We start from the raw sequence: 18778 nt of genomic DNA on the forward strand, positions 1-18778 counted from the left end.
TATCTGTTCCTCTTTTTCTTTCCTGTCTTTTGATAAACGTTTTCCTTATTTTTTTACCAGCCATAAATTGTCATAATAGGCACCCAAGTCTGCAGCTTTTAGACATGCTTCATGTACATACAGAACTTTTAGAGATGGCATTTTTTATTCACTGATATTTCAGGTCATTTGGTGTACAGAACAGAACCTCTCAAACTGAATTCATGGAAGAAAGCAGAGGAGAGAGGGAGGGAGGAAGAAACTTGGGTATCTCTTTGGAATTACTCCTAACCTCCATTCTGGCCTTCCCCAGACACTTGATAGTATGCACTGAGATTGAGGTGAATGATTCTGTCACATGAATATGAGTTGGACATGCTTTGGGAAATGAACATTGCCTAAACCTTTGTTTCTCACAGAAAAGCAGCTATACATCTGCAGCTTTACAATGAAAACTATCTTGACTTATAACAAGCATCTTTCATAGGCCACTATGGTATATACTGTTCTTTCCAAACTTTGTCTACCATCAGGGCAGCATTTATGATACTTTTTTTTTTTTTTTTTTCTTTTTTTTTTTTTTTTTTCTGAAAATAACAATCTAGTTTTTTCCAATAACTAGCAAGATTGGCCATTTAGCATGAATCACCTAATTCATTCCAGATCTTGGACTTTGATATTTATTTTGAGAAATTTCTTATTTTGGAGCACAGTGAAGGGTACATTTCACAGACCATTCTACTGATTTCATTGGGTAAAGAATTAATAACAATTCCCTAACTTGACAATTGTTTTTTAACTGTAGCTGTTAAGTGAAATCTTAGTCTGTTTATGATTCAATATGTATCTTTGTTGCAAAGGAAAGATAAATTAATTAGGATCCTAGTTAGCATTAGATAATTAGATGCTTAATATGAGCAGCGGAAGGGAAAAGATGTTGAAATAGGTCTGTGGGAGGTGAACAATTTGTACTGTAAAAGCTGTTAATGAGTGCTGGAGCCATCTGACCTCTGCTAAGTCTTTTTCTCAGACTCCTCAGCCCTTTTTAATGTATAGCAACTCAGACTCACTGCATTTTAGTTTGAGGCTGGTGTGTTCCCGAGAGAGAGTATATATACAGTGAGGGTGGCTGAAGACAGCTTTATGCTGCTGCCCCCATCAGACACTTCTGCTCTGCATGAAAGTCAGCAGAACAGAACACACATCTTGCACCTCCACAGTGCAGGATCTTAGCACCAGCTTACTTCCCTGAGGTGGTTTTGGTTTCATCAGAGCCTGCACATGACTGAATCTTAGCTGGAGTCTCAGTAGTGACAGGCAGTGCTCTATTCTGCTGCTGGTCCTGAGAATGCTGATCCTGGGCAAAGGAGAGGGGCAGGCATGTAGAGAAGTACAGTCTTTGACCACTCTGAAAGATTCATGGCCTGTCAGAGTCATAAATCACATGTTCTTAAACACTTTCCTCCTCTCAGTACCACTAATGTCAGTCATCATGTCATATTCTGTCTGGATAAACATTTATTGGGTATAATAAAGAAGGAATGAGTTTGACAGTCATGCAGTATGGTGGGCTGTACAGTGACCACTGCAGAATTTATTGTTAAGAGGAGATGCCAAAAGCATATGTGTGTTGCGCTACTTTTGGAATTACATTGTTTTGCTGCATGTAATATGTGCTAATGCAGGACAGGGCAGCTCTGAACAGTCTCTACTAAGGGAATATATGACATCCTGGAAATGTTCCAAAAGCTCTTTCAAGCCATTTAGGTACAAGATGTTCAACCAGTACCTATTGCATTAAAAGGGTTCCGGTAATCTAATATTTGCAGAGAGTATCGGCTGAAGGCTGAGCAGGCAAGTCAGGATAACATTCCTTTATTCATGTAATCCCAACACATGAGTGTGACCAGGACACGACTGCTTTGCAGCCAAACAGTAGCAATGAATAAGCAAGAGCTAGAGCATACACTATGCTTTTTTAAGCTTCTCTCCATCACTGATTTGATAGAGTGAGACTCATCAGAGAGTCTTACCTGTTCTCTTTCAAGATCAGACTGTCATCAGACTAACACTGAGCAAACACATTCAGAAGTCATCAGGAACATTTGTTCAAATACAGAACTTGCATTCACTTTTCCCAGTCCTTTGAGTCATCTCAGCAAATCTGAGAGGTGGTTGTTTGTTTTATTTTGGGGTTTTTGGGTTTGTTTGTTTTTTGTTTTTTTTTTTTTTTAACCTGGCATCCTATGGAAGTGGCAAATGTCCAGTCATACAGCCAAGTATGTGTGTGCATGTTTGGTTTGGGTTTTTTTTCTCTCCATTTTTCCATTCTGCATCCCCTCCCCAGTATCTTTTGGACCTAATGAATATTTGCTCTAGTACATCTCTTCAGAAAATTAGAGAACCACATTTTTCTGGAGACCACTATGTTCCCCTGTCAAATTCTTGGCTTTCCACAAATATTGTCATCAGTTTGGAAGATGAAGTGTGACATTTGTGAAGGATGGTGGATCTGACTGTGGCACAGTCAGCTTGCAATGTCTGGGGGTTCATTTCTTCCTAAGTCATTGCAAGGAAGAAACAGAAGTGAAATTATGCTTCTTCAATCACCTACTTCCAAAGAAAAAATAAATCAAAAAAAGAGGGAAAAAAAAAAAGAACAATAAAGTATTGAAGCATAAGCCAAAGCAAACAGTTCAGAAACACTCCATGGACTTAAATGAGTTCTCATTCAGCTGTGTACTGTACAAATCCAAATGATTACAAAAACTCTAAAAATGTTCTGGTCACTCATTAATAAAATAAATAGGAATATGTCATGTTTCTCAATAAACTTTTAAAAGTAAATTTTGATCTACCATGACTGTTTTCTTCTGAATGATCTAGTGACCTGAATGGAGGATTTACTTGAAGGACATACTCATGCACTTAGTGCACACAGGGATGTGAGGCTCCACTGCTTTCTTTTGTCCCTGAAATTTTAGATTCAGATTTCATTTAAATTTATTCATAAAGTTAGTACATTTTAGAGACCAGTATAACCATCAAACTCATTGGTTCCCAAAGTGGTATCTTCCATGTATGGGGCAGGGAGAGGAGTGAGAAGATGCTGCTGCTGGCTGTGTAGGGACCTGACCTGATAGAGCTGTGGATGCTCTGCCCTGACACCCTGGGGACCAGAAGACAAGAAGGCTCTCACACTCTCAGTCACCATGTGGGCAGGACAGTACTAACTCATGAGTAAGGCAGCTTTGGGATGGTCATGAAGTTTTGCTTTCTGCTCCATCCTGTCAGTATTCAGCTGAGGTGAATCACCACAGTTACATTGACACAACCAGAAGAACTTACCACAATCAGAGAGGTTGTGGTTTGCTGGTGATTCATATCAGATCCATATGTCATGACATTTTTCCACTACAGTTCAGTACTTTGCAGCTAAGCATGCTGCTCCAAGGCCACTTCTGGTCTTCTTAACTTGTAGATAGAGCAATGTAAGTTATGCTTGCACGAAAGCAAGAAGGAAAAGTACAGATCATTGCGGAGAAAGACTGCGTTCTGAAACTGGAATGAATAGCAGAGAATTATATACTATACTAATTTATGCATATAGTACTACTGTACAATCTCTCACTACCTGATGAAGGTTTGCTTTGACTTTGACAAAGATTTCTAGTGTTCTGTTTCTCTCTTCTCTTCTCTTCTCTTCTCTTCTCTTCTCTTCTCTTCTCTTCTCTTCTCTTCTCTTCTCTTCTCTCTCTTCTCTTCTCTTCTCTTCTCTTCTCTTCTCTTCTCTTCTCTTCTCTTCTCTTCTCTTCTCTTCTTTCTTGACTTGTATGACTGAAAGTTCAGAGAAAATAATTTCTGTGATGCTTTTTTTCTTCCCAAGATTTTGGCTTATGGTGTTTTTAATTTAGGATAACCTAATGACTGGAATGCTGTAGTGAAAATAGTGACTGAATCTTGGGATTAGTGTACATGGGGATTTAAGTCTCTACCTGCTTCCTTAGCTCCCAAAGTGAAGATCCTAAAAAATTACTGCTCAGCAGCTGTCAAAGCCTGGAGAAGCCTTGTCTCTAGGCTCCTAAAGGGTTGTGACAAAAGTCCCACATAAGTACATTGCTGCAGCTGGGTACTCACAGGATTTTCTAGATCTGACACTCAAGAAATACGTAGGCCCACTGGGACTTGGCATGTGTATACCCTACAGGGCTTAATGCACTAGGATTTATTGGATACAACAAGAAAGTGTAATAACAAACAAGTTTATTCAAATCAATGGAACGCTCACCTGAGAGATACAAATTGGCATGTCTCTATTTCCAGGGATGGGAAGAGGATGGTGAGAAGGGCATCAGTTCATCATCAGATATTTCTGGAGAAGAACCAGCTCACTTGCTTTTGGTGAAGCTGTTTTACAGTTAATACACAGCTGAGACTATGACTTTAGGAATGATCTGAGCACTTACACAGATAAGAAAGAATTGGAGTGTATGTTTGATTATGAAAACATGGAGGCTAAGGCTTGGCAGAAGAGCTAAGAGGCCTGCACTCTTTCACCTCAGCATCCCAAAGCAATCTACGAGGTGACTGCAAAAATTTATGAATCACATTTCCTTGCAATGAAACAAGTGTCCAGAGAAAGTGAAGGAAAATTGAAAATTAACAAACAATAATTTATACATTAACATCATCTATATGCGGTTGCAGATGAAAACTTGTGTGACAACACAGCATAATACACCAAGAAATTCTTTCCAAAAATGCTAGGTGATTACCATGGTTTGAGAAAACTTGGTCACATTGTAGTGGGTAGGGAACCTTCTTGGATTAAGTTAAATCGCTCTCTTCAGACAGGTACTTGGATCTCTGACTTCTCACACAGGAGAGCTAACCATCTACTTAAGTGAGCAGTTTTAAGACTCTCATGCTCCCCCTTACCACTACCACCTCCTGAAGTATGTGCTCCCTTCTTCTTGGTGCCATGGCCGTCTCTGTGCTCAACTTGCTTCATGCCTCTTTAGGCACCAAGCCAGATTCATTTATTGTATAGAATACTGTATGGCACACTGAAGGAATGCATTCCACTAGGCCACACAGTGCCAGGAAACTAAGCACATTAACAGTAAGCTTGATGATGCCAAAAGTCCTTTCATCACTGCAAGGCTTGGTGGCTCTCAGGCCAAGACCTGGCCCACAGACCCAAAACTCATACTTAATACAGTTCTTCCTTGCCAAAGCTTTAGAGAAGCAAAATCTCTAGAACTCAGAAAGCTACCAAAGTGATATGAGTCAGAAATAATTTCTAAGTCCCATAAAAAAAGCTGAACTACATATAATAGGCATGCTACATGTACACCACTGCTACCTGGTTTGCATCCTGTAATCTGACCACTTTAGTGACCTGTTGAGTCCCTGGGTTGGATGCAACTGCTTATGCCAAGCACTCAGCTCTTTCAACATCTCTGAGGTACCACACCCTCTCCCCGTGCCACAAAGAGATCAGGAGCTGCTCAAATGAAATTCCTTTATTAATGGAATGGTTTTAATAGAACAAAAATGAAATGGATGAAAGGAATGCTTGTCCTTAACGGTTGCCAGAAAAAGTAAATATTGTCTACAGACATTATACAGCTTTCTTTTAACCAAAATTAAATATGGTCCATAGCAAAGCAAGCAATCTGTAGAAATGTACTGTTATGCTGCTATTACAAACTATTTACATTCGATAAAAAAAAAAAAAGGTGTCTCAAAGCCAGCTTTAACTTAGTCAATTACTGTTATGATTCTTTGTATGTTGCCCTCATCTCCCCTTTTTACTATGATATATAAATCAGGCGTTAACAAGGTTAAAAAAGTGAGTGATCACAAAACAAGCTCTGAGTAGCAGACACAGAGAGCGAGCTCCCTTCCTCACCACCCAGCACGACTACTCTGTCACCCTCCTTCAAGATTTAAGAAAGAGTTTATCACCTTCCTGCAGGCTCTCCCACACCCAACCATTTGTCTCTCCAATCAACTTACTTTAAGTGCCAGGAATCTCTGTGAAGGAAATACCTGGTACAAGAATATACATTATAAATATATGCATTTAAAGGAGAATATGTTCTTCTAGCAGTACTGTGTTCTGTCTCTGCGAATACATGTTCACAGTAAAACCATGTCAATTAAATATTTGAAGGAATCAGCACAGTGTATCCAGTTTCACTTTCCAAACGGAAAGTGGTGTGTCTGCTTTTAGTGGTGGTATAAGGCAGAGACTTAATACAAATCCAACTTTGCTAAGTCAAGATCATGAACAAAGAAATCCTGCCTAATTACAAAATACTTGATTAACAGCTCAGCCAAAGGAACAGGTTTACTATACACCAAAGCTTTTTGCTGAAAACGACTTCACTGCTGGTTTCATAGAAGACATACATCACAGAGAGCATGTTTTTTGAGTTTGCAAAAAGGATTAATCAGGATAGTTTGTCCATTCAATCAAACATTGCTCTGCTGTAATAACATCGTTCTCAGTTCCCTCTCTCTTTGATCCTCCTGCCTGTATTTCTCCTCTAGTTTTTGTTTTTCAGAGTCCATACTATAAAAAGTGGAATCTGTGCTTCTCCTAATCTTCTCAAACTGACTGAAATCTGCAACGTACTTTCCATTTGGAGAGAGAGAAACCACAGGCACAAACTCATAGCCCCAGTGAATCTCCTCAGGGATGTAGGAAGTCCTGCTTTGGCAGACAGCGCTGGTAGACTCCACCGTGGCGTTCAGAAGCACCACAAGCTCAAAGTCCTTTTCCTTGAGATTCTGAGGTGTCAGATCTCTCAAAGGGCTGCTTTCATCCAAAATATGGTAGAAGGTTAAAGGCAAAATGAGAAATGGACTCTCTGAAGATGAGTCAACATTGAACTTGACACTGGCTTGATTCAGCAGGATCCGTTCCCCTTCTTTGGTTTCATATGTCTGAAGAAGCTTCCCAGACAGCTGACACTGTATCAGAAGGCTCTTCCTCATATTTGCTACTCTGATCACCAGGCAAAGTTCTCCATTGTGCTTGGTAATGACAGCACAGTGGCTGAATTTAATAGTCTCAGCCCGTTTTTTAGGTCTTGCAATTTTAGCCAGAAAGGTCCCTGTGATGAAGATTTCAATCAAGGTGGTGATGACCAGCTGGGCCACAAGTAAGAAAATGGCATGAGGACACTCCTCTGTAATGAAACGAAATCCATAGCCAATGGTCGTCTGCGACTCCAGGGAGAAGAGGAATGCCCCAGTCAGAGAGTCTACATTCTTGACACACGGCTCACGCTTTGGGGTGAATTTGTTTATTTCTAAATCACCATGAAGGAATGCAATGGCATAGTAGATAACTCCAAAGAGGAACCAGGTCATAACAAAAGTAGCAGCAAATAAGGTGAGTTTGTACCTCCACTTCATGTCTATAACTGTAGTCCACAAATCCTGAAGGTAGAGTAGGTAAATGCCATCAACTTTGTCTATGCGCACGTTGCTGTGACCGCTTTTGGACATCACACGGGGTTTGTGTGCCTTGAGCATGGCAGTGTCGATGCCTCCATTAACCAGCGGGATGCGGGACATATTAATCTTTGTGGTTTCCATTCTCACTGCTTCAGTCCTAAGGAGAGAATAAAAGAAGATTGTTACTTCATGAAATCAAAGCCTATAACTGATTCTGAAAGCACTTGAAAATGTTGATGGAGAGAAGGCACAAACATAATCTAAACACAACAGCAGTGAATAAAGACAGTTGGAATATAAAGTTATCATCATACAATTTGACATTACAAATAATTTGGTATACTTTTTCCCAGTTTAAAAAAAAAAAGAAAAAATTAAAAAATCATTCTTTGATTCTGGTGGCCACCAAATATGGAGAAGTAGGTATCTTTATGATAGCCTGCAAAAGAAATTTGACAAAACTGAAATTTTATATTAGTACTTTATTTCTGTAAAATGCATTAAATTTTTTTCTTACGTTTCTCTAGAGAAGAGGCTCTTTTTGATTACTGAGCAGGTTTTCTTTAATGCCCTGAAGAGAGACATCTGATCAAAATTAAAGTCGCGTCAATGCTTGGTTTAGAACGCAGATCCAGCACACCACCTCTGTCTCTTCCTGCGACAGAGGCAAAATGAGCCAGACCAGCTTTCACTGTGAACAATTAACTTCCACAAGTGATTTACTCAATCGGATCTGGCTCTTTGTTACAAACCTACAACTAACCTAGAGGGAAACAAAGCAGACCTGAACACATCAAAGTCGAGTTTTGGAAAGGAATATTTACACCTGAAAACACTTCGAAGCTGTTTGCACTGTACAGCACTATGATTTTAAGCTGGCTAAGGAAAAAAAAAAAAGGAAGCAATTCACAAAGTCAGCATTCTAGCCGTGGGCCCTGACCTGCGCGAACCCAGCAATCATTGGACCACCCGACTCCTGAAGTTTGTTTACTGTGCATCAGTCCGGATGGAGAGTAAGTGTGCGGACACTCAGGACTGAACAAAGCCCACAGAGTGAAGCAGAATGGTGCCTGTGCCAGTTTGATGAGGCTTGCAGGACCAGACAGTGATTACGTAGAGCAAGGACAGTGCATGTTATAGTCGTTTCCAACAACAAAACTTCCTGCTGATAAAAACAACAAAGAAAAAAAACAACCCATGCATCCTTTGTGCTTTGGCAGGTCATACAAAAAGCATTGTTTTGTTCCATTGTTTTCCTCAAAAAGAGCCTTAAGTAAGGGATTCGTTTTCGTGAACCACTGAAGAAAAAAAAAAAAAAAAAAAAAAAAGAACGTCTTCCTTATAGCTACTTAAAAGAATTTTGCAGGAAGTACATTTGTGGTACACACATGTGCCAGTCCAGGACATCAGCATAATTGCTCACTGAAGTACCTTTCCTGTTATGTCAATCAAGGAGAATTTTTGTTTATGGCCATACTCATCACACTGTTGCAGGTTTTCTGGGAAAGGGTAATTAAACTTAACTCACATTAACACCTGTAGGTCATTCCAATTTTGGTTAAATCACCAACATTTCTCTTCCATAGCTTAGGAGCCATTGCCATATATATATATATATATATATAAAAGAAAGGAATGCATCAATGATCTCAGTAGGAGATTCCTTATGTGACAGTCAAATCAACACAGTGCGCAGCATGTCCGGATAATAAACAGGAAAAAACCTTCAAGTGATCTGAAAAAGAACAACGGGAGGAAATGGGGGGGCGTAGGAGGGGTAAGGGTGGGAAGGAGTGTACATGCAACTGCTCTTTAGACAAACTCAAAATCAAGCACTGCTGTCAGTGCGTGGTAAATATATGCAACCTCTAATGTGAAACCTTTTAGGAAAATGCATACTGCTTAGTGAAAAGCCTCCATTCCCCACACCAAGCCTCACACTGGATAAGTCATGGATATAAAATATGTGCAAAAATCCGTCCCCAGATATGTACACATCTTCCTTCTCCATAGCCATTGCTTCCAGGCACAAGCATTACATTGTCAGAACAGATTTCACTGCTACAAATTGCTAGGCAAAGAGATAGCTGGCCTCTCCAATCCAGTTCCAGGGACATATCCCCATCCCATCCCCCTGCACAGCCTACCTGGATGCCTACTCCTGGGAGCAGCTCCTCCTTCTCCGGAGGCCACAAGGATGGAGACAGCCAAGTCTCCACCTTCCCTCCTCAGTGCTCCAGCTGGTGAGCTTAAGCTGGTGGGGCAGGGACGGGGCTTGTAGGCTTGGCAAAGAGCAGACTTGCCTGTCTTGTGCACAAATAGTGGGCCTATGTGTAATAAATCTGGCATGGTTGGGATACACTGGGCACGCTGTGCACAGCAGCTCTGCCCCACATACACTGTGGCTCTGATACTGCCTTCATATACCCAGCTTGGTATGCACACACCACACCATTCACCTGCAGCACCAGCTGGGTCCACAGGTTCAACCTGCACAAGGGCCTGGTAAGAGTTCTTGCCCTGCCTCTGCTCTGCCCTGAAATACATTGTTCCCTGTGCAGGAGCCCTGAATGGAGAAAATCCTGAGACTGCAGCCTGCCACATTTCCAGACCCAGTGGAGGACATGTAACATCAGACGTACTAAAATGCCATAGCAGAAGAGTTATCCCCACCAGATGGGAGACAGGGAGGCAGTTCCAAGGCACAATGTCTTCCCTGGGCTACACCAACAGATGGACAGCTGCAAAATTTGCCATTTCAGGCTTAATCTGAAAAGTAAAGCTGTGCTGCTGCCCTTGGCAATGTCTGGCACGCTCCAGACTGTGTTTCAACTCACAACCAAAGCCGTTTCTCACTGTGCCTTTCTACTGTCCCCATGTGTAGAGTTGATCTTGCACATGTGAGGTCAGCATGGCAGAGCTGTTAGTTTTGGAGTCTGCCATAGATGAAAGAGGCTGTATCAGAGCTCCCCTGTCATCTTTTGTGTCCTCCCTTGATTTTTATTTCTGTATGTGACAAAGTTACTCAGCTTTACAGTGATTTCCTGAAATGGATCCCAGCCAATTTCTGGTGCTTTTTTTGGTGGTAGGGTATTTTTTGTGTTGATTTGCTTCCTATTTTTTTCTCTTACATCACTTTTTCCTGTGATCCTGAATTCCTCTAGTGCTTTTTTCCTCCCCAGGGAAATTAATCTTGGTTTCCTTTCCCTGCAGAAATACTTCCCTTTTTCTCTGACACACTGATACGGGAAGAGAGGATCTGTCACGCCGTCTTGGAGCAGCACTGCCTCTGCTCCCCTCCCTTATCACTGGCAGCAGCCAGCAGCAGTCATCTGGGGAAAGAAACTCTGATGAAACCAACAGCGGAACAAAATCGGGCTTCAGACAAGGGTTTTCCCCTGTTATCCACTTCCCCACTGCTTCCTGAGTGAAGTGACCAGTACGATATCCCACAATAAATGATTCATGGATGTCCATATGTATAAACCCCATGTTATATATAATACCTGCATTACTATTTCCCATCTTATACCTGACACAGGCACCTCAGATACACTACACCCTGACAACCATTCCCAGGACCTCTGCCAAAATATTTTGGTTTGTTTGGTTTCTACTCCTTTCACTCTAAATCAGAAAGCATGTCTAACACAGTAAGTTAATATAAGCAAACAAGCCTGAATCAAAATAGTAGTATACATTTTTAAATTAAAAGAACATCTACTGTCCATTAGCTAACTGATAAAGTATTTTTTGTTACTGTAAAAAAACCCTATTGAATCTGTAGCTGCAAATAATAATGAACTGAAGTAGAGTTAAGGAAACAGATACTTCAAGGAGGAAGAAAATAAAACTGTCTCAGACTTGTCTAGGGCTCTGCTGTCCTGTGAATTATCTCCTTTCCTCACCAGCCCTTTGGAACAACCAAAGGAAACTCCCCATCAGCACACATGCTGGTAAGGAAGTTTAGTGCAGACAAAGTCAATAAAACGTAGAGCTACGTACCAAACCACCAACCATGAATACCTTGATATTAAGGTAATTCCAGCAGCCAGGGATATAACAAGCACATTAACACTGCTTCCAGAGACCACATTATCAAGAAGTCAAAGCCAGCTTGCATACACGCAAAAATGTTCCTGTTGCATGAAGCCAGATTTGCTTGTGCAAGATCTCTTTTGGCAGACACAACTGATTAAAAGTGTACAGGAGCATGACTTTTCGAATGGCCTCAGCTGTTTGGTTTTTCTCAAATCAGATAAGCTTTGCCACTTGAGCAAACCCTCACGCACGCTTCATTGCCACTCTGATACAGGGGCAAAACTTGAACTGTTTTTTCAACCAGCATAAACCATTAGCAGGCTTGGCATTAAAAAAAAGCAGGGGTGAGGAAAGAAAACATTGAAAAAACTACATAATCTTTAGATCTTTCCTAGGTCTTATGTGGTTCAGTAGGTTATAAAAGCCCCTCCTGAATTCTCAGTGCTCTGCCTAGCATGAACACCCTCCTCCCTTTGGGCTATGAACCAGGTTATGCTGCGCAATTGTCAACCAGCAAAATCCTCCTCTGTAGCTGAGTTATGGAATACGAAAGGAGAGAGCAGAGGTAGAGGGAGGGAAGCAACGGTTGCAAAAGGATGCTCCACCTCCACCACCAGCTGCAGCATGCAGTCATACAGCCAGATACTGCTGCTCTGGACTTCATAATTGTCCCTCAGTGCTAGGACTGATCAGTGTTGAGAGTGGTGATAGGCAGGCTGGCAGTCAGTCATATTGTGAAAGGTGCTGCCTTTAAAAACTAAATTAATGCCTTTTTATTTTCTTTCACAAAAGGACTGAGCCAAGAGAACCGTTAAATACACCCCTCAAGTCAAAATCGGTTCCCAAAGCTCTGCCTTTAGCTCTCCATCCTTCCGCAGAGCCACCTGTCAGCACAGGGCAGCCCTGTGGATGGTGGCTGTCCCCAGGCTTGGGCACCCAGGAACAGAAGAAAGCAGAGTCGCAGCCGAGCCTGCAGGCAGGGTAGTGTCAGGGGTTGCAGAGCTGACTGCATCAGAGGTGGGGGTGAGTGGCATGGTGGGGGAGCTTGAGGCATGTTTTTCAACATCCACGGCAGGGCCAGGGCAACAACCATTTACAGACCAATGTTCAGAAAGTGAATATCCAAATCCATCTTCATCTCTCCTAGGCTGCCTGCCTGACATCTGGCCATGGAAGGTGAGTTAAAGCTGGAGAAGTCTCATGGTACATTGTTTCTGAGGGAGATTTTTACAGGAATCTTGTTCTTTTCAAGGGCGGGATGTAAGGCTTTGCAACAACTATTGATTTATGTAGATGAGCCTTGGAAACTACAGTGATGTAAGCAAATAGGAAAACAACCAAGCAGGCAGAGAGAAAGCAAGAGATGACTCAAAGCTTATTGAGGTTAATGGAGAAGCTCTCAGTGATTTCAGGCAGGCAGTGATCAGGCCTCCAAGCGGAGAAAAAAGCACATACCACTAGTGTCTGAACAGCTAACACACTGCAAGTGAGCCATCAGTCCTTCCAAAAATCTGCCCTCCAGCCTCTGCCCTGGGCTTTGCAGATGAACAGAGCCTTCAGTCCAGGAACCTTCATGTACACCAAAGTCTTCTTTCAGAACTGATCAGTTTCTGAAACTCTCCTTTTTGTGTTTGGTAATTTGGTTTATATAATGCCGCTGGAAAAGAGAGAAAGGTTCCCCAGAAACCTGTTCTGCTTTTTTTTTATTTTTACAAATGGTTTTCTTCAGCAGTGCAACATTCAATACTTCTGAATGTCTCCCTTGCTGGCATATTGTGGCTTCAAAATCTTTTCCGTTTCAAACACTCCACTAGCACAGTTTAAGCATTTAAAAACTGCCTCTGCTGTGATGCTTTTCCCACCCTCTAACCTTTCCTCGTTCTTGCTGTGCAAACCTCATCTGGCTCTTTCTACACAGGCAAGTCTAAACAAACTCTAGAGAGCCTGTCCTTTCTGTTTCTGGGGAGCTGGGTGCCAGAATTATTCTGCAAGGCTGAAAGGGACATTATTGTTGCATTATGCTTATCAAACTCACACCCTGTACTTCCACTTTCATTTACATCTTTGACCTGATGTGGGAACATTAGTGATCCCTCACAGTAGGCCTCTGGCACAGGCAAACATCTCAATAACACTACAGAGAAGGAACGGAGCTCAGGGAGGACAGGAGTCTTGTCCTATCCCAATCAAGGTAAGGTGTCAATACTAAGGCCAGGACCAGACCTTCAGAGAGCTTAATACCTAATGTTGTCCTGTTCTGCAGGCACTGCCACTATTTCTTCATTCTTCACTTCTAGGATGCCTTTGGGGGCTTTTAGTAGCCACATTCTGTCCTCCCTTCTCCCTTAGGTATTTCTCTTTTCCATGAGGATATCTCTCATTATCCTATTTTCCCCCATTTTGCTTAGTATGCCGCTGCTCTCCTCTTTCCCACAGAGTACCTCATTTCTGGCCCTTCTTGCTTAGACATGAGCTAAACTAATCCATTTGGTATCTTATAGAGGTGCTTTGTGGCATGCCCAGATGGAGACTGTTGGGCATCCAGCAAAATGAGGTGCAGAAATGGAGACACCTGTACGTGTGGAGCACTTCCAGCACAAAACAGAAGCTGGGCAGGGATTTTCTGCAAAATAGTTTTTCACTTAGTCAACTAAAGCCTACCTAAGTCCTACTTAAGTACTTAATTCCCTTTTTGGGAACGGGCCCTTTGCCAGCCAGCGGCTCTGGCTGCTGAGAGAATGTGCTTTCACACAGCTCCCACCGCCTTCTCCATCCTGGCGTGAGGACAGGCCACCTTGCTGGAGCACAGCTCCCAGAGGAGCACTGGCTGCGCTGCTCTTTTCTCTGATTTCAGGGCTGGGGCTCAAGGTCACTGAGCTGTTTTCCCAGAGGCCTATTTTATTTCTCTTTATGCTTACTTATATACTGCCTGGTATAAATCACCTGGCTATAATCTGACCCCATGAGCTCATGTGCCAAGGGAGTTTCATGTTTCTGTACACAACCAGGGGACAACTGTGTTTCCTTCTAGTATTTTAGCCACATGATGGTGGGTTTTATAACAATATAGAAGATAATGAGTCTGAACCCATCTGCTGCTCGGGTTGTTAAGTCCAGCAAAGTTCACAGGGAAGGGAGCCCCTTCCCAGGTCACCATGGAGCACAAATGTACCGAAATGGGCTGCTGTCTGTTTGCTGGGACTGTCATTCCCTGCTCACTGTAGGTTGGCTGTGTTCTTGTTTTTCCTTCTTTCACAGCAGGTAAGGGACAGCACCTTGTTTTTAACCTCCACAGTATTCACCCATCACTTCGCAAGCTGGCAGATGCCTACTCTACCACTCAGTAATAGTAATAATAAAGTTAAACTGAGAGTAACTGACTTGCTAATCCACAGTTGGTTTGAAATTTGCTGATTTTGTTTCAGACCCGAAGAAGGGTTAGTGGGACAGAAAGTTTGTCTGCTTTCCTTTCTTGTTTGTTCGGGTTTTTTTTGTCTGAATTCATTTCTTGGTCTAATAAAAATCTGCTTTCATTTAAAAACAAATAAGCAAACAAAACCAAAACCAGACATTTACTCTAGATTTTTAACTTAAATTGTCAGCAGGTGGCTGAAAATGAACAGTAATGCGCCTAGTCATGGTTATGCAAGAGGCAGGGAGAAAAGTTAGCGCTTTGCTGATAGTTCATGAAAGCTGGCTAAAACATCTGCAGTCTGCCTTCCCCAGGGCCACTTCTTCTCCCTGTTTCTTAGCTACCACAGTTGGTACATGAAAGATATTTATCAGGCAGCAGTGGGATATTTCAAATCTTTTAGAGAGGTTTGTGCCTCTTTTTCCTTTCTTGGAGTACAGATACCCTGAGCCTCAAACCCAGCATTGGACACCAAGACCCAGCACCAGCCTTGTCTCACTCGGAGGAGCAGTGCCTTCAGCTCCTACCTGTATGCCAGATGTACAATATGAATACATCCAGTGGCTCAGCAGCTCTCTTTTTAATTATCATTTATGATGCCAGTTCATCGTGTGATATATGCACTGTATCCCAGTCAAGTTGGGCTTTGTTTCTTAATTAGTCATTGCACACCAGTGCTCTCATAGCTCAGTGTAGGTGTGGCCATGAGGTGAGGCTCCCTGAAGGGTGTCAGGCTTCTGCTGTGGCAGATTTTTTAATGTGCTCTCTCCATACAAAAGCTGCATTTCCTGCAAATCAAAGCACTCCTCTAGCCCATACCATGAGACATTATGCTGGTGGAGGAATGACCTTAGTACCCCACAAATATCCCACTGTATGTACACATTCACAAACACTGGCCAAATAAACACGTCTATAATTTTCCATCTCTATGCAGTCACTAAATCTCAAAACTGGAATACTAGTCTATGAAAAGAATTTTCCACTAAAAAAATATTTCGGTGCCTTTTACATATGTAAAAACCTCAGTAGTATTGAAAATAATCATAGGGCTGCAAAAAGCAAGGAAACTGGCAGAGGTAAAGAACATTTTATTTCAAGGTCTGTATACCGGTAACCTTTTGTTCATCTGGTACCTAATGTAGACAGAATCAAATCTAACTGGGGAAATAGCACACCTTGACCCAGCAGGAATGTGGATTCTGTTACAGTAGTAAAACTTCTCTGGGACAGTTTCTGGGTCTCTCTTACCTGTGTGGTATAGCTGCTTTATGCTGCTTCATCTAGGCAGAGTAACAGTAAATGCAAAGTAACGTGCTAATTAAGCCAAATCTGTGACTTCTCTGCATGGCTAGGACATATCCCTGAATCTGGCCTTCTGATTTTTGCAATACTACAAAGCACATTTCCAAGAAAGAAGGATAGGTTTGTCATGGTTTCATCTTAAAACTTGTTACAAGCTGATTTTCTCAGGAAGTTATTTGGTTATGAAGAATTGCCCTACCTGTGTGAACAAGTTCATACTGTGGAAAATATTTTCAAAAAGTGACTCTTATTTCATGCTAGCAAAATGCAGCCTCTGAGATGAAGTATCCACTTCCCTCACCCAAACCAAATGATTCTTAAATTGGATGTCTTTCTCTCTGAGGCAAAGCACAGGTGATACTACTTACTTATTTTCTGATAATGGATTACTTTATTGTGAATTACAAAGTGTGGCCAGTATTCTCTTTGAGGGACACAGCAGCTTCAAAAATGTTCATTCCTACTCCATTTTCTCTGCACTACAAAGATTTCAAATTGCACCATTTCCCTTGATTGTCCAAGTCTGATAAACAGAGAGCAAGACCTACTTGATCTCAAACAAATATTTGGTAGCTACTTAATAAAAACAAAACGTTAAAACTTTTAAATGCTGGAAAGAAAATGCAATAGTGTCCAATAAAATCAGGACATATATTTCACAGGCAAGCATATATATATGTATATATATGCACTTACATAGAAATCACAGGTTCAGTTTTACTATTTAAAATATTACTTCAGTGTATGTGTGTTTTTATAAATGATGAATTGCCTATTCTGCAAAGCTCAAGCAGTTGCAAATGTAGAGTATCAATGTGGGAGATTTTTGTGTGTCTAGAGTCAGTTGTGAATCTGCTTCTTTTTTTACGTACATTTCCCTTTGTGCCATTATTGCCCTTAATAAAGTCTCTAGATCTTGACACAAAATAATTTTCCCAAACGGCAAGTCTCGGACATATCTGCAATGACCAGGAACCACAACCTATGCCTATGGTCTCAGAGCAAATTCCTCTCCCAGTCAAGTCACCCCTTGATCTTTGCCAAAGCACTGCCCAAACAGTCACAACACAGTCCCCAGGAGGCCACTGCTGTCACCCTGGGGCTCATGCATACTGTCCCCATCCCCATCTCCATCCCTGGCCCCATCCCATCCTGGCTCTGCCTCTGCTCCCAGCCAAGCACTGCCTCCTCACTGGCCTCACAGAAGGCAGCCATAGCTCCCTGCGGGGACAGAAATGGTCACAGGGGTCCTATAAACCTTTAAAATGCTGCACTGGGATATAAACAGGGACCTTTCACCTGCCTCTTTGAAGTGATCAAATTAAAAATATCAGCGACACTCATATTGGTGTAGGGTTACTTATTCTCAATACTGCCCAAGAGTTTTATTTCAGGGTAGGTTTCTCTTTTTTTTTTTCCCCGACCAATCCATGGATGTGGTTAATTTAAGGTTTAAAAGGCTTTTTCTCACACATACACACACACCCATATATGTTTTCCACTGAAGTCTGTGCTTTTTCCTAGACCCACCCAAATTCCAGTACATAGCTTACTTGTGTGCCAAGCTTTCATACTCTCCCTGCAGTGAATGGAAAAATGCCATTTTTTCCACTTCTGCACATTTTGGGGGGAGGAGGAGGAAAGCATGTAGAGGAGAGGGAGGAAAGCCCTCCAGAGGAGTTTAGATATACCTGTTATTTCGGAGCAGAAACAGGAGAGAGTTCCAGCATCGTTCATGGGAATAATCTGTTTCTGTCCACAGGTGGAGGGGCATGGGGTTCAAACCCCACTGCTTGCTTGGGACTCAGCTGTATTTGAGGAGTGCTAAGAAGATTTAAAATTTAATAATCATAGAATAAAACTAGCATAATCTGCTGTCTGGTATGTGTTTCCTTTCTGTTTATATGAAGTACTTTAGTAACACTCTTGAATGCACAGATATTTTATGAGAGGGATGAAAAAAAAAAAAAATCAAAGCTTAATGGTGAGAAATGTTGGACAGTTTTAAATGGAAATTACAGTTTTCAGCTGTGTCATTCTATGCTCCCTTTAGTAGGGTATTTCAAGCCATAATCATCTTGGTAAAAGGTGCTGGACTGAGAGCAAAGGGCTTGTCTTGTCACCTGCAGCAGCCTGGCAGGGGTAAGGCTGCAGGACTGCCTTCCACCTTTCCACCCCTTCCCACACCTTCCCTCCTGCAAGGGCTGCCGTTGCAGCTCATGGGGTGGCAGGAGTTGCCATGCCATATGCCAGCCAGCAAAGCTCCGTTCCCTCCTGCTACTGCATCTCCAGTGGGAACTCCAGGGCTGTAACAACATGCAAGCTCCATGCAAAGCCTTTTCTATAGCACTCTCCTCCGTGGGGATTCTCTGGTGTCTGGTTAAGGCTCATCCCCCTTGATTTCCTCTTCTCAGTGAAGGCATTAATAAAGTCTCTCTGAGTTACAGAACCACCTAGTTTCACAAAGCTTGTTGGAACGTAATTCATGAAGCCTCTGTTCATCTGCCAAGTTAAGCTGAAGTTAGCCCATGGATTTAAATATGTGGGCTGTTTTGTATCCTTTCATTGTGA

General features: G+C 42.0%; 1 protein-coding gene across 5 annotated transcripts in view; it reads right to left on the minus strand.

Moving 5' to 3' along the window:
* Positions 1 to 5456: 5456 nt before the first annotated feature.
* KCNJ15 (potassium voltage-gated channel subfamily J member 15) overlaps positions 5457 to 18778 on the minus strand; it is a 36331-nt gene continuing 23009 nt past the window's right edge. For 4 of the 5 annotated variants that reach the window (XM_026858724.1, XM_026858697.1, XM_026858714.1 and 1 more), the window contains one exon: positions 5457 to 7606. In XM_026858724.1, the coding sequence (XP_026714525.1) occupies positions 6460 to 7590 (1131 nt within the window). In that variant the 5' untranslated portion in view covers positions 7591 to 7606 and the 3' untranslated portion in view covers positions 5457 to 6459. Of the gene's footprint in view, positions 7607 to 7966; positions 8188 to 18778 lie in introns of those variants that run through there. The other variant, XM_026858706.1, reaches the window with a different exon arrangement.

Source organism: Athene cunicularia (genome assembly GCF_003259725.1).
Source record: "Athene cunicularia isolate RWA chromosome 1 unlocalized genomic scaffold, athCun1 chr1_part1, whole genome shotgun sequence".
Taxonomy (NCBI): Eukaryota; Metazoa; Chordata; class Aves; order Strigiformes; family Strigidae; genus Athene; species Athene cunicularia.